The 15,582-nt window shown below is 44.2% G+C and overlaps 1 protein-coding gene across 1 annotated transcript in view; it reads right to left on the reverse strand.

Annotated features, from left to right (window-relative positions):
- LOC147897721 (MIF4G domain-containing protein / MA3 domain-containing protein) overlaps positions 1–15,582 on the reverse strand; it is a 177,266-nt gene that overhangs the window by 132,363 nt on the left and 29,321 nt on the right. Inside the window, exon 4 of the mRNA XM_087380425.1 lies at positions 10,023–10,105. Coding sequence (XP_087236551.1) covers positions 10,023–10,105 — 83 coding nt within the window. The remainder of the gene's footprint in view (positions 1–10,022; positions 10,106–15,582) is intronic.

Here is a 15,582-nt window from a genome sequence, read left to right on the forward strand (position 1 = left end):
TACATGCACATACGCGACACAACCAAAGACCCATAGGTGTTTGTAAGACGGAGGCTTACCTGTCCATGCCTGTTCAGGCACACCGCCACATAGTCTCTTGTTTGGTGACCTATTAATAAGGTGCACAGCTGTCTTTACAGCTTCAGCCCAAAATGTGTGGGGCAGTGCAGCATGTGACAACATGGATCTGACTTTCTCTTGAATGGTCCTGAACATTTTTTCAGCGGTACCATTCTGTGGAGGATCATATGGTGCAGACAACACCCTTTGAATACCCTTTGCCTCACAGAATTCTTGAAACTCTTTGGACAAATACTCTCCACCATTGTCAGATCATAAAGCTTTCAGTTTATTGCCTGTCTCATTTTCGACCAGTGCAACAAACTTAGTGAAAGCCTTGAACGTATCACTCTTCTTTTTGAGAGTGTAAACCCACACTTTGCGGGTGGCGTCATCTATGAATGACAGTATGTACTTAGAACCTCCTAAAGAGAGTGTAGGCATCTCACACACATCTGTATGTACCAGCTCCAAGAGCTGTAATTTCTGATCTGACCTTCTCTTATGAGGTATTTGTACTTGACGACCGTAGAGACAAAATTCACATTTCTTTAAATCTGAAAATTTTAGACTCGGCAAGTAACCAAAATGAGCCAATTGCTCCATTCCCTTAATACTCATATGGCCAAGCCGGCTATGCCACAATGAAATCTTTGGCAGCTCGGCGGCATTTACATCGGAATGCGGACAATGTCCAGCATGAAGTGAATACAAAGTATCAACCTTAGGACCCCTGGCAATAGCCATTGCCCCTTTGCTGATTTTCCATTTCTGACTGCCAAAGGTGGTCTGATAACCATCGTCATCCAATAAACCTGTGGAAATCAAGTTCTTCTTCACTTCAGGGACATGCCTGACTCCTTTGAGCATTAACTGTTGGCCATTTTCAAGAACAAGCCTGACATCACCTATGCCAATGATCGAACATCCATGGTTATCACCAAGAAAGACAACTCCCTTCTGCCCTCCTGCATATCTGACAAACAGATCTCTGTAGGGTGTAACATGAAAGGAAGCACCTGAATCTATAATCCAGGAAAGCATATCTGATCCATCACCAGCATGAAGTGTATGAGCCTCCAGTGAAGAGGTGAAACATATCTCACGTCCACTGTCACTGTCACTAACATAAGTAACATGCAGCTCCTCTTTTTCCTTGCCCTTAGACTTGCCTTGAGTCTTGCCTTCTTTGGCTCTCAGGTCGTTCTTCTTTTTAAAACACTTTTTCTCAATATGTCCCTTCTTGCCACAATAGTTGCATACAAGATCACTTTTAGAGCGGGACTTGCTCCTCTCTCTTTCTTTGTAGTTTCCACGTGTCTTGGACCTGCTGCGTGCATTCAAAGCATTCGACTTCCCAACAGCATTGTTCTTTCTATTCATCTCTTCCTGTAGAAGAGCACTCTCCACATCTGCAAATAACAGAATGGCATTTGAGTTGCTGGTAGAAGTCCTGAATGTGTCCCATGACTCAGGTAGAGAACATAGGATGAGTGTAGCTTTCAGCTCATCATCGAGCTTCAACCCCTGGTTGATCACCTGGCTGAATATGCTGTTAAACTCAATAATATGAGTGGACATAGGTGTCCCCTCCTTCATTTGAAGACCAACAAGCTTTTTCAGCCAGTAAGCTTTTCCCGTGGCACTTTTCTTGGCATAAGTATCCTCAAGACGTTTCCACATCCTCCACGCAGTAGGTTCATCCCTGATGCCTACAACCAGTGAATCAACAATTGTAAGCATAATGGTCGACATGGCCAAGTTGTCCATCTTCTCCCACTGCTCATCAGTAACGTTGGAGGGCTTAACACCCTTCTCCTTTATAGGCTTGTACTGGTCCTTCTGCATCAGCACATTGTAGAATTGTGTCCTCCATATGTCGTAGTTTTTAGCTCCTTCGAGCTTCTTTATCTGGAACAAGGACGACACGTCGCTTCCGGAACTCATGGTAAAGAAAGTGGAGTTTGTTCCTCAATGGAACCGCCTGACTCCCTGTAGTCGTGCAATTAAGCACTAGTCACTCCAAGAAAATTCTCCCGCAGCGGAAGTACGATCAAAAGTGAACTTGGTACTGTTTCAGTGGCACAAAACCAACTGAATATTTTTCTCCCACTTGCTACAGAAACAGTACAGCAAGCTGTTCCTGTCTTTTTCGCTGGCGAAAGTGCGGTACGGCTGCGTCAAATCGCTCTAGAAAAATCCCAGAACTGATATAATTAAAAAAAACAGCAGTACTTTTTGACTTTTTTGATAGTCAAATATGGTCAAACCTGCTGTTTGACAGTCCCGGACTGTCAAAAAACAGTAAATTTCTGATTTTTTGATGAAAGTCCCTGATTTTAGACCTCTAATGCTCCAGAAACTTCCCCCCCAACTGAATTTACAGTTTGGAAGTGAGGTGGCTCAAAAGCCCTTTGAATGCATGAAGAAAATCAGAGATTTGACCTCCAATCTGGAAAAGATTGACCTTTGACCAAACACTGTAAGTCAAATTTGCACTTTCAAAGCATAGTAGTGCTCTAGATAAGCATTTGTCACAACAATCTGCAATCTGCCTGCATCCACTGCCTGTGCGGGTGACAATCCTGACTAATGCATCTGTCTCTGCACGAGAATAAGCATACACACTGCAAGTGACAATGCATACACCGCTTCAAAATTGTATAGACCTCTGCTCAGAAAATATGCATACACACTGCAAATCTGTCAATGCATACGCTGTAACGCTTCACTGGCCAAGTGAATAACCTGCCTCAACTCTGTTTGCGGCATAAGCTAAGCCTCAGAGTTGAGTAATGCCCTGCCCCCAAGTGGAACACCTGTACATGCAATTGTGCAGTACAAGGTACAAAAGGAAAGAATGGTAGGCAGAAAGTACAATGCAAATTACAAAGTACCTGGCTATGGTTTGCCAATGGCAGAATACAATGCTGTCCAAGAATGACGCATAAACAAGGAAAATCTTTCTCAAGTGTGAGCCCCAAAAAAAGGACTCGAGAAAGACCGCCTCAGGTATTGATAAAAAATACAGAAGATAAAACGGTACCCCTTGGTACTTGTTCCAGTGCTGCTGTAGCTCCTCAGAATGCGTGTACGCTGTACCTCTCCCACAGAAAATGCAGATTGTTGTACTTTTTGGTTACGCTTTTCAAGGCAAGTACAAGCTGTTATTCGTTTTCCGAACAACTGTTGCTGATTGGTGCTTTTGCAAAAGAAAAAATGTGCTCGAAGATGTTCTCAGATGTGTGCTCGCGAGGGCTTCATTCAACGGTTGTTTGTCGTAGATTTGCCCGCTCACAGGCACGAGTGCGCACCTATGCGCACCTATGCATAAGAGTAAGGCAGCTGGTCGCTGCCTGCGTGTGTATGCGTACGTTGGAGCTAGAGGCGGCCAGATTGGAGGCGTGGTCAGATCGGCAATCACCTACGACTGACTGGTGTCGATCTGGTATAGCCGACGGCCGACTACTGTCGGCCGTGTAGTCGGCCCTGCTGCCGGTTTCTTGCTGAGAGACGCGCGCACCTGCGCGCTGTGCACACGCCTGGCTGCCTGTGCTCTGGAGCTGTCGCACACACACCTGCCCGCACAGCCTGCTCGTACCTGTTCCTGCTACCTATTAGCAGCTGTGTGCATGCATACCCAGCACACGATCGATTTTGTCGATGCTGCCGTGCTGCAGAGACACGACTCTGCAAGTCGGCTCCCTGCGAGGTATTGCCGCGTGCACACCTGCCTCGAATGCTTGCTTGCCTTGCTGTTTGCACACAATTGTGCACTCGCTGCCTTTGCTCACTCGCTCCTGAAGACTACTCGTGCCTTCGGGCACTCACCTTGCTCACGGCTTCTATGCTGCCCTTTGCACGCCTGCCTGCCCACGAGCTGGCGAGTAGCTATCTCGCGCGCGTTTGCTCTCTTGCAAGCACTTGCTTGCCTCAACTCGCACCTATCTCGCGCAATGTAGTCGCATCAGCTACACGATAGACACAATGAAAAGAATCCCACGATGAAAAAGATGCCAGCCCCTTGGCTGAGTGAGAGGGTGTGGAAGACGGGAGAGGGGGAAAGGAATCGAGCCCGTTGGCTCTGATACCAGTTGAGAGATGGAGAGGGAGATAGAGTAGGGAGTAGGAGTTGACTCACTGCACACGACTTTCGTGGGGATAATCACAATGAGTGAGTGGTACCTCCCCAAGCACACACTATATATATATTATGGATAAGGTAGTAACCCTTAAGTACAGCTAAGTACAAATGTGTACTTAGCGTACTTAAGTGTCCTACACTAAAGTACAACATAAAGTACTGTTTACATAGGGTGGCCAGTGCCTTTACCCCAACAGTTATTGTGTACACAGGGCTGTTTATGCATTGCATTGTCAGGTGAAAGTGCCAGGAGAGTGCTACTTTTTTTGTATGCTACCTCAGTTTTGAGGTGTTTTTCACTTGGTACAGGTGTCAAATCAAGGGGCTTTTGCCCAGATTTTGCTTGAGAGCACTTGGGTTACTGTTTGAGACCTTCAGATGCCTTTTATCCCTTTGGCAGAAGGGTGATTGCTTGGGATTTGTCCCATTTTCTGTTGCAGGTTTGTGACAGGCTGAAGTGTCTGGAGCCTCTTTTACAGTGAACAAAACAGTGTATGACAAGTGGTTTATGCATATAAAATCAGTGCAATACCTCATCTGAGGTGGGAGAAGTGATCAGTACAGCAGTGTTTTATGCTTCATCAGATGATGATGCACTGTTAAAGCACCTGTGGAACAGCTGCAGCATTCTGAAATTACTGTTTTATGCCTATTTGAGCACGGTACAGTGTGTCAGAAGGTACAGTAACTGGAGGGAAATTTACTGTTTTGCTGCAGATTCTTTTGACAGTAAAAAAAAACAGCACTATTGTGAGTGCTTCTGGCTCTTGATAGAGAAGGTTTTTTTTTCTGAGAAATCAGAACTTTATTCAGTCATTTTTTGACTTACAGGGAGTCAGGAACTTTCCTTATCTGATATGGCATCAGGGGGAAGTGAATCTTCAATTCTGAACATAAAGAAATCGGAAGGAGCACACAATTATGCATTATGGGCAGAACAGTGTTTGAATGTACTTCTGCTAAAGAAGATTTCTAAGCCCATAAGGGTGAAGGGTGTCAAGCCATCTGACATGGCAGATGATGAATGGGAAGAGCTTGATTTGTCCGCAAGGGCAGCTATCATGCTTACTATTTCTGATACTCTTGTGTTCAATGTTCAGGCTGAAAAGACCTCTTATGGCCTATGGCAGAGGCTAGCAGAGTTGTATGCCCAAAAGAGTTCAGCCAGTAAGGTTTATTGGTTGAAGAAGCTGGTTGATCTTCGCATGAAGGAAGGTACAACTATGCCTCACACTTGAGTGAGTTCAATGCCATCTTTACACACCTGATTGCACAGGGTTTGAATCTTGATGAGGAGTTCAAGGCTACCTTCTTGTTGTGTACCCTCCTTGAGAGTTGGGACACTTTCAAGACCACCCTGTCAAATTCAAATGTCATTCTTATGCATGCTGATGTCGAGAGCTCTCTCCTTATGGAGGAGATGAGCAGGAAAAATAATATGGGCAGCAAGTCTTCAAATGCTTTGCAGGTACAGGATAGAGGCAGGACTCAGCAGAAGGGGAGATCTGCTAGTAAGTCCAAATCCCGCAGTCAGTCCCGTGGCAAAAAGGATATTGAATGCTTTTATTGTGGCAAGAAGGGACATGTGAAGTCTAAGTGCTTCAAGTTCATACGGGATCAGAAAGCCAAGAAGGCTGAAACAAAGGATGCAGGCAGTGGAAGCAAAGGCAAAGGCAAGGCCAAGGCAGATGACTTGGATGCAGTGAATGTTGCAGCAGAGGATAGTGACAGTGACAGACATGATGTTTTATGCTCTTCTGCTGTAATTGCACATACTTTGGTTATTGATGGCCATGACATGCACACCTGGCTCTTGGATTCAGGTGCTTCTTTTCATGTTACTGGTTTACTTCCTACACAGGTACTCATGGAGTTGTTCATCTTGGGAACAACTATGCATGTCAGATTGCAGGGATTGGCAGTATACAGATAGTATTCCCTGATGGACGCATATTTATGCTTGATGGTGTCCGCCATGTGCCGCAAATCAAGAAAAATCTGATTAGCACTGGCTTGTTGGATGACAGTGGTTACCACACCACATTTGGGGATTCCAAATGGGTGATTACTGATGGCCAGGTTGTAGTGGCTGAGGGTTATAAGAGTGATACCTCGTACCCTCTTTATGTTTCCAGTGTGGGTAATCATGTTGTTGCCATAACCGAGCTGCCAAAGGTTTCATTGTGGCATAGCCGGTTAGGACACATGTCTGTTAAAGGAATGCAAGAACTGTCACGTTTGGGTTATCTGCCGTCTCTTTCTTTTTCAGATTTGCCTACTTGTGATCATTGCATATTTGGCAAGCATTCTGTGACTCCTCATAAGAGGAGAACTCCCCAGAATAGAGCACCGCTTGATCTAGTGCACACTGATTTGTGTGAGATGCCACAGTTATCACTAGGGGGTGCAAAGTATTTTATTACTTTTATTGATGATGCCACACGCAAAGTGTGGGTCAATTTCTTGAAGCATAAGAGCGATGCCTTAGATGCTTTCAAGAAGTTTGTCGCTCAGGTTGAGAATCGGACAAGTCGTAGGCTGAAATGCCTCAAATCCGATAATGGGGGTGAGTATGTGTCACATGCTCTTATGCTGCATTACCCCATGGCTTTTGGGCAGAAGCCGTGCAAACAGCAGTTCACATTATTAACAGGTCGCCAAACAAGGCTTTGGAGTTGAAAGTGCCAGAGGAGGTGTGGTCTGGCAAGCCACCTTCATATAAGCACTTACGTGTGTTTGGCTGCGAGTGCTTTGCTTATATACGCAAAGAACTGCACACCAAACTGGAGCCAAAGTCTTTCAGATGCATCTTCATGGGTTATGGTGACGAAGGTGAAATGGGGTACAGGTTATGGGATCCCGTTAAACGGAAGATTATACGCAGCAATGATGTCATCTTTAAAGAGGATAGTGTACACAAGGAACCCGTGCAACCTGTGGCATACAGGAGGGTTATTTATGATGATGTTGGACAGCAAAGAATGCCCATTTATATGCAGCAGCAGGCTGCTGCAGATAACCCTGTTCAAGAGGGTATACAGGCTGAAAATCAGCCAGATAATTTTGCCAATGATGCACCACTGGATATGCCAGCAGATGGGGCTGTAGAACAGCCAGATATGGTGGTACAGCCACCCGTCATGCATGACGAACAGGCTGGACAGCAGCCTAATCCGGAACATTTTGTTAGGAGGAGCACCCGTGTACAACGGCCTCCTGCCAGGTTTTTTCCAGGAGCCAATAATGTGGCTGATTTTATCATGCTGACAGATTGTGGTGAGCCTTCCAGCTTCAAGGAAGCTATGGGAAGAACAGAGAAAAGGAAGTGGGAGAAAGCCATGCAGTCAGAAATGGACTCCTTACTTCAAAATGATACATGGGACTTGGTGCAGCTACCTGCAGGCAGAAAGGTTTTGCCATGCAAGTGGGTTTACAAAGTCAAAGTGGATTCAAATGCTTTACCGAGGTATAAGGCCAGATTGGTTGCCAAGGGATTTAAGCAGGAGAAGGGCATTGATTTTGATGAGATCTTTTCCCCTGTAGTCAAGATGACTACTTTGAGAGCAGTGTTAGCTCTTGTTGCTCATGAGGACATGGATTTATGTCAGATGGATGTGAAGACTGCTTTTCTTCACGGAGATCTCCATGATGAGATCTATATGAGTCAGCCAGAGGGATATGCTGTTAAAGGGAAAGAGCAGCTTGTGTGTAAGCTCAAGAGGAGCTTGTATGGACTCAAGCAGGCGCCAAGAGAATGGTACAAGAAGTTTGATGCCTTCATGCAGTCCCAAGGGTATCATAGGTGTGAGACCGATCATTGCTTGTACACCAAACGGGCAAAGGATGGCAGTTTGATGCTACTCATTCTATATGTGGATGACATGCTGATTGCCAGCAAATCTCAGCAGGAGATTAGAGCTTTGAAGAAACAACTGCATAAGTCTTTTGATATGAAAGACTTGGGTGATGCAAACCATATTCTTGGTATGCGTATTATTCGTGACAGGTCCAAGGGACTTTTGTTTCTGTCACAGAAGGAGTACATTGGCAAGGTACTGCAGAGGTTTAAAATGGAGGGGGGGAAGTCTATTAGTACCCCGTTGCCTCCACATTTAAAACTCAGCAGTAAGGACAGCCCCAGATCAGATGATGATAAGGCTGAAATGGCCAAAGTTCCGTATGCATCTGCAGTTGGTTCTTTGATGTATGCCATGGTTGCCACTCGTCCGGATATTGCTTTTGCGGTGGGAGTCATCAGCAGGTATATGGCAAATCCAGGCAAGCGGCACTGGGAAGCAGTGAAAGGTGTCTTGAGGTATCTCAAGGGTACCAAAGACTTGTGCATATGCTATGGTAGGCAGGATGCATTAGTGCATGGTTTTACAGATTCAGACTATGCAGGGAATGCACATAACCGGAAGTCTACTACCGGTTATATTTTCACATTTGCAGGAGGTGCTATATCATGGGTGTCTCGGTTACAGAAATGCGTTGCACTATCAACTACTGAAGCTGAATATGTTGCAGCCACTGAGGCTTGCAAGGAAGCAATATGGCTTACTCGGCTGGTGGGAGATTTGGGCATTACAGGAGATATGCCAGTTTTGCATTGTGATAGTCAAAGTGCTATCATGTTGGCAAAGAATCCGGTCTTTCATCAGAAGACCAAGCACATAGATGTGAAATATCATTTCATCAGGGAGGTACTGGAAGACAAGCGACTTGAGCTTGTGAAAGTGCATACTGATGATAATCCTGCAGATTTGCTCACTAAGAGCTTGCCTACAGAGCGGTTTGCACATTGCCGCCACATCATGGGATTAGGATGAGACCATTCTTATTTTATGGTCTTTTATACAGTAACTGTATATTGCTGTAATTTTTATTCTTTTCTCCCCTTTAGGCACATTGGCCTTTAGGTGGGAGGTTGGTGGGGTAAAGGCACATTGCCACCCCTTTATTAAAGATATGACACCTATGACTGTCTTAAGACAGTCATAGGGTGAAAAACCTAATCCTAATAAAACCTATGAGTTCGTGGTGTGGCTCATCACTTCACACCCGCATCTTTTGTGTCACCACACTCTCTCTCTCACTCTCTCCCCCTTGTACTTCTCCCTCTTACCTTCCCTCTCAGCAACTTGTTATCAAGGACGAATAGAAGGCCCCATACTGAGAGGATAGCTGGGACACTCGAGTGATGGCCATGTCCTCAGATGATACCTGCTTCCCTGCCTGGAGGATCTCCTGCTGAAGTTCTTGTAAATTGTTGATGTGCTCATGTATCATTGATGACGACTTCTTGGGATCCAACAATCGCATCTGGACTTCCAGGGAAACCCTCTTCATGGGAGAGATTCCAAATGTTCCCAGATACTCTTGGCCAATGGCATGTGATTCACATGATTAATCACCTGAGGAGTACAATTTAGGAAAATAAATTATCTTACCCTTGCATTGACACGGTCCCAAAGCTGAGACGGGGACTCGGGCTCTTGGTCCAGGATGCCAAGATTGGACACAAAAGGATCGGTGCAAATTATTGGTTTTTCAATTATAAGAGACAATATGAAGTAAATTGTGCATTATAGTCTTCAAAATGGAATATCTAGCCTGAAATAGTCTTGTTTTGAAAATTAATACAGCCATAACATAATCTTTGAAAAATACAAAAAACAATTCAACATACGTGTGCCAGCTTAAGAAACATAAGCATTGTATCTCTATAACACTAACATAAGAAAAAGTGAGATCCAATCTTTCAAATTGTGAACAATCATGCCAACATAAATAAGAGCACATAAGGAAGGTATCATACTGTGCGTTAGCCCGAGGTCCACTAGACAATGCCACCAACACTTCCGTAGTAACATACTCAGTAACCAGCCTTCTTCCATGTACCTATGACAAATTAAAGGAAGGGTCTCAATATTATCATATTCACATACCATAATAGTAGGAATGATAGTCTTAATTCATGCTCTATCAGAGAGACTCATCTTGGCTTGCTGCCAGCCAAAGCTCTACCGCAGAATGATTATAACCCACAGAGCACACTACCCTTAGATAACACATCAACAAGTGCACACAAGTAGAACTAGAACAAACGCAAGTCCAGAGAAATATCCAAGCAAGTAGACAATAACCATAACATTCTTTTTGGAGGACTATTCCAGGCAGAGAACCTCAAAATTGACTACATGACTTGAGTGATGACAAAAGGTTAAAGATGTTGGACTTTAGAAGGTCAAATATTTATCTTCCTCTTCATTTGCTGATGCTACCACAAAATTTAAGACTTCATTTGCTGATGGAGTACTTTCTTCACAGATTTGCCTTGCCTTTCTTCTTCTCATTGCAAAACTTCTCAGAGTGATTGTTTTTGCCACATAAGTGCAAGGATTGGTCTTACAGCAATCTTTTTCAAGATGATTGGTCTTTCCATAATGCTTGCATGCTTTGTACTTGCCCTTTGATGAGAAATTTAGTACAAGTGCTTGAGTTTCAAACTATACCTTCCTTGAAGTTTTCTTTCTCTCTTCTTCTTATAGAACATTGATGATGCTCTCTAGTGTTGGTTGGGGAGTACAAGCCTACCGTACATCGCCGTACCTGCACGTCAAATCCGTAATGCATCGTCGTACATCAAACGCCCGTACTGCTGCAGTTCTGTCATCCAGCTCCCGTACGTGTCGTCCGTACAAACGTACGGACTCCGTACTTCAGAGGGTTGCTGACCCGTACAACTGTTAGGTCCGTACGCCTGCAACGCCGCCATCTGTAGTACTGTCGTACAATAGTACAATCATCCGTACTGTTCTACAGGCTCTGTATTCCGCACAGGCTCTCGTGGTCATTTCCGTATAACAGCGCCATTGCCATTCCGTACAATCAACCCTTCTGTGCATTGTACGGATTCCGTATAGGTGTACGCCGTACCTGCTTGCTATTCTCCAGCACGTGCCTGCTTGCTGTCCGTACACATCTTCATCCATTTGCAGGAGTTGTGGAAAAAGGCCTTCTGTGCAGCTTCTTTTCTCTACAGGCATTCTTGCACGTGTTCTTTGGCAAACATTCTTGCAGATAGCCATTCTTTGGCTTGCAATCTAGGAGCGCATTTGGGACATATTGTTTTGTTGCAGGCATTGCAGTCAGGTTGCAGAATCTACACCAAAATTTTGGGGCTTTTTGGTTCTGCTTGCAATCTTGCAGGTGAAATTTTGGGCTTTTGCAGTTTTTGTAGATAATTGCAAAATTTGGGGCTTTTAGTTCATTTGTCCCTTTCAAGTGCAATTTCTTGCAAAAATTTGGGGCTTTTACATTGTGGATGCAATTTGGCAATTGAAAGAGCATTTTAGAGATTTGCAGGAAGTTTTGGACTCAGTGTGAGCCAATTTGGAGACTTTTGCCATTTTTTGCAGATTTTCTTTTCAGATTTTTAGGCATTTGCAGAGCATTGAGGTGCATTTCAAGCCTTTGATAGGCTGTGACAATATTTGTCACTATGGGCAGATTCTCTTTGGTAGATTTTGGTTGTGCATTTTGCATCCCACGAAGTAATTTTACTTGTTCAGTTTGCTGTGTTTCAGAACAACCAAAATGAGGTGTTTGGAGTCCTCACACAAGAGGATAAGTTGGATGGCACCAACTACACCTTGTGGAGTTTTATGGTTCGCAAAAATCTTGGTTGTCAGACATCTTTGGGATTATGTCAATGGAGATGAAGCAAGGCCAGATTCTGTGGCTACACCTGTCACTCCTACAGCTGGAGGTAGGGGTAGAGGTCAAAATGCAGCACAAGTAATTGAAGCTGCTGCTCCAGTGGCTCCAACAGCAAAGCAGAAAAGATGGGATTCTAAGGATGCACAAGCTCTATCAATGATTTCTCTTTCTGTCAAGAGGTTCATTATTCCTCACATTCGGTCATGCAAGACCTCAAAGGCAGCTTGGGAGATATTAGAGAGTATATTTGCAGCAAGAAATGATGCCATACTTTCCTTCCTGAAGAGAGAGCTATCTCATACGCATATGGATGAGAGAGATTCCATGAATACTCACCTCACAAAGCTTCAGGATTTGAGGGAGCAGTTGCCGAATATTGATGAAGTTATTCCAGATTCAGAGATGATTAGCACCACTCTGAATTCTCTTCCTGAGTCCTATCTTGGTTTCCACACCTCGCTGAATTTGTCATTGAGGGGGGGCAGCAATCCACTCTCTTTTCAAGAGTTGGTAGGACTTCTGTTACAGGAAGAGCAGACACGAAGAAATATGGCAACACGGGCTGGCGAGCATGCCATGCTTTCAAAGTTTAAGCCCAAGGGAAAAGGGCAGCAAAAGCAACATGCCAATCAGCCTACACATCAGCATAAAGCTGATTCAGAACAGCCCTCTTATAAGGCTAAGGGTGATGCTAATAAGCCTAAAAAGAAGGGCATTTGTCACTACTGCAAGAAGCCAGGTCCTTATATTGGTGAGTGCAAGAAGCGCATAGCTAAAGAAAAGAAAAGGGATTCAGCTATGGCTGTGTCAGATGCATCAGCTCCTCATGCACATGATGGGGGAGATGTTACAGCCAACTTTGTGGAAGAGCACTATGCCTTTTTGTCTTGCATTTCAGATTTTCAGTGGGTAGTTCAGATGCTACAACCACTATTGAGAATGATCCTTATGCTTTCTTGACTTGCAGTTATGATCCTTCAAAGGATGCATGCTCTCTCAGTGTCAATGAGACACTGAATACTTGGTATTTTGATAGTGGTGCTTCCAAGCACATCACTTCTAAGAAGAGCCTTTTTACATCTCAGCATCCTCCACCTACTAAAAAGAAGGTGACTTGTGCAAATAATTCTTCTTATTCACTGTGTGGAGTGGGCGACATTATCCTCACATTCACTGATGGCATAGATTTCAGAATTTCAGATGTTCTCTATGTGCCAGGTATAAAGAAGAATTTGCTTTCAGTGTCTCTCTCAATAGAGGAGGATTTCAGGTTGTATTCGATGATGTAAAGTGTGCAGTCAGAGACAAAGAGAATGAATATGCTTTGATGTTGTCTGGCACTTTGTATCGGGGTCTTTTTCAGCTTGATATATATGAGAAAAGATCCGATCTTGCACTTTCAATGAGCACTCCCACTGCTGCGATGCAGAATGCAGAGTTATGGCATGCCAAGTATGGGCACATGAGCTATGGCAGCTTAATGACACTTCAGAAGTATGCTATGGTTGATGCATTGCCTCCTTTGGAGTCACCTCCTCCTCATGCATGTGAGGGTTGCATCCTTGGCAAGATGCATTGATTTCCTTTTAAGAAGGATGGTGCAGTGAGAGCTACACGTAAATTACAGGTCATTCACAGTGATGTTTGCGGTCCCATGAGGACACCTGCTTTTGGTGGTTATCTCTATCATGTTACATTCATAGATGACTTCACCAATTACACTTGGGTCTATGGTCTTAAGGCAAAATCAGAAGTGTTTATGCATTTCAAACACTTTGTGGCTATGGTTGAGAATGAGACAGGACTCAAGGTGCAGACACTTCGCACAAATAGAGGGGGGGAGTATATGTCTCAGGAGTTTGAGGCATTTTTGAAGGGAAAGGCATCACGCATCAGCTTATAGTGAGGCTTACACCTCAGCAAAATGGTAGGCTGAGCGCAAGAATCGCACTCTTATGGAGATGGATAGATGTATGCTTACCAATAAAAAGTTGCCTCACAGGTTTTGGCTCGAAGGCCTCATGTGTGCAAACTATGTTTTGAATCGGGCTCCCACAAAGGCTTTGAAGACAATGACTCCCTATGAGGCATGGCATGGGAGAAAGCCTTCAGTGGATCACTTCAGAGTTTTTGGTTGTGTTGCATATGCCCACGTGCCCGTGGAGTTTCGACATAAGTTGTCAGATAAGGCACTTATATGGGTACATTGCACAAAGCAAAGGCTATCGTCTCTACAATCCTGCTTCTCGCGAGATTTTTGTCAGAAGAGATGTTATATTTTCAGAGAATTCAGCACATACACATGCTAAATTTACTATTCCAGCTTCTTCAGATGATGTTTCTGAGGGGATGCTTCCTATAGCATTTGGTTCCCCACCTGAGGCTCATGCTGAAAATCAGAATTTACAGCAACCTCCTCATCCACATGCCCCGATTCAGCCACAGGCTGATTTTGTACCTCTGCAGGGTGTGGATGAAGTTGTCAGGCAAGAGATTCAAGAGATACATGCAACCAAAACAGTCCCGAATTGGTTGCTACAGACTCTCAGGAAGAGTAGGCTTGAGGTCCCATTGCCTAGCAGGACTCATAGTGTAGTAAGGCACGTAGGGGGGGGCTCTTTCAGTTGAGACACCTTATGTAGGTTCTCTCCTTGATGAAGAAGAACCTAACTCTCTTGAAGAAGCAAAGGATAATGTGCATTGGATGCATGCCATGAACAATGAAATGCAGTCCATTGAGAAAATTCAGACTTGGGATGTTGTGGATTTGCCACCAGGTAAGCATGCCATTGGTACCAAGTGGGTTTTTAAATTGAAAAGAAAGCCAGATGGGTCCATTGACAGGTACAAGGCAAGGCTGGTTGCCAAAGGCTATGCACAGAAGAAGGGCATAGATTATGAGGAGACTTTTGCTCCTACATCCAAGATGACCACCATAAGGTCAGTTATTGCCATGGCTGCAAATTTTGTTTGGAATGTCCATCAGTTGGACATAAAAACAGCTTTCCTTAATGGGGACTTGTTGGAAGAGGTTTATGTCAAACAACCTCCTGGATTTGAACTTTCTGGCAATGCACTTCAAGTTTGCAAGCTAAACAAAGCTTTATATGGGCTGAAACAAGCCCCACGTGCATGGTATGCCAAGATTGATGCATTCTTGGCAAGGAAGGGGTTACATAATAGTCCCACGGAAAGCACCCTCTACATCAAGAAGGATGGGGGGGATATTTTGGTCATCATTCTTTATGTAGATGACATGCTGCTCATAGAATCAAATGAGGAAATAATTGCAGATTTTTTAAAGCTGAGTTGAAAGCTGAATTTGACATGACAGATTTGGGCATGTTAAATTTTTATTTGGGGATCCAATTTATACAAGACAAGCGTGGCATCGTTATTTCTCAATCCAAGTATGTGCAGAAGCTCTTAGATAGGTTCAACATGCATGATTGTAAGCCTATTGCCACTCCCATGGAGCCGGGGCTGAAGCTTACTATGTATGATGCAGGTGAATCAGTGGATGTCACACTTTACCGCCAGGCTGTTGGATGCCTCATCTATTTGTGCAATACACGGCCCGATATTCAGTATGCAGTATCTCAGGTGAGTAGGTATATGCACAGCCCAAAGACAACACATTGGCAGGCTGTAAAACA

The sequence above is a fragment of the Dipteris shenzhenensis genome, chromosome 10 (genome assembly GCF_047967505.1).
Source record: "Dipteris shenzhenensis isolate YYH24624 ecotype China chromosome 10, Dip_SZ_1.0, whole genome shotgun sequence".
In the NCBI taxonomy this organism is placed as follows: domain Eukaryota; kingdom Viridiplantae; phylum Streptophyta; class Polypodiopsida; order Gleicheniales; family Dipteridaceae; genus Dipteris; species Dipteris shenzhenensis.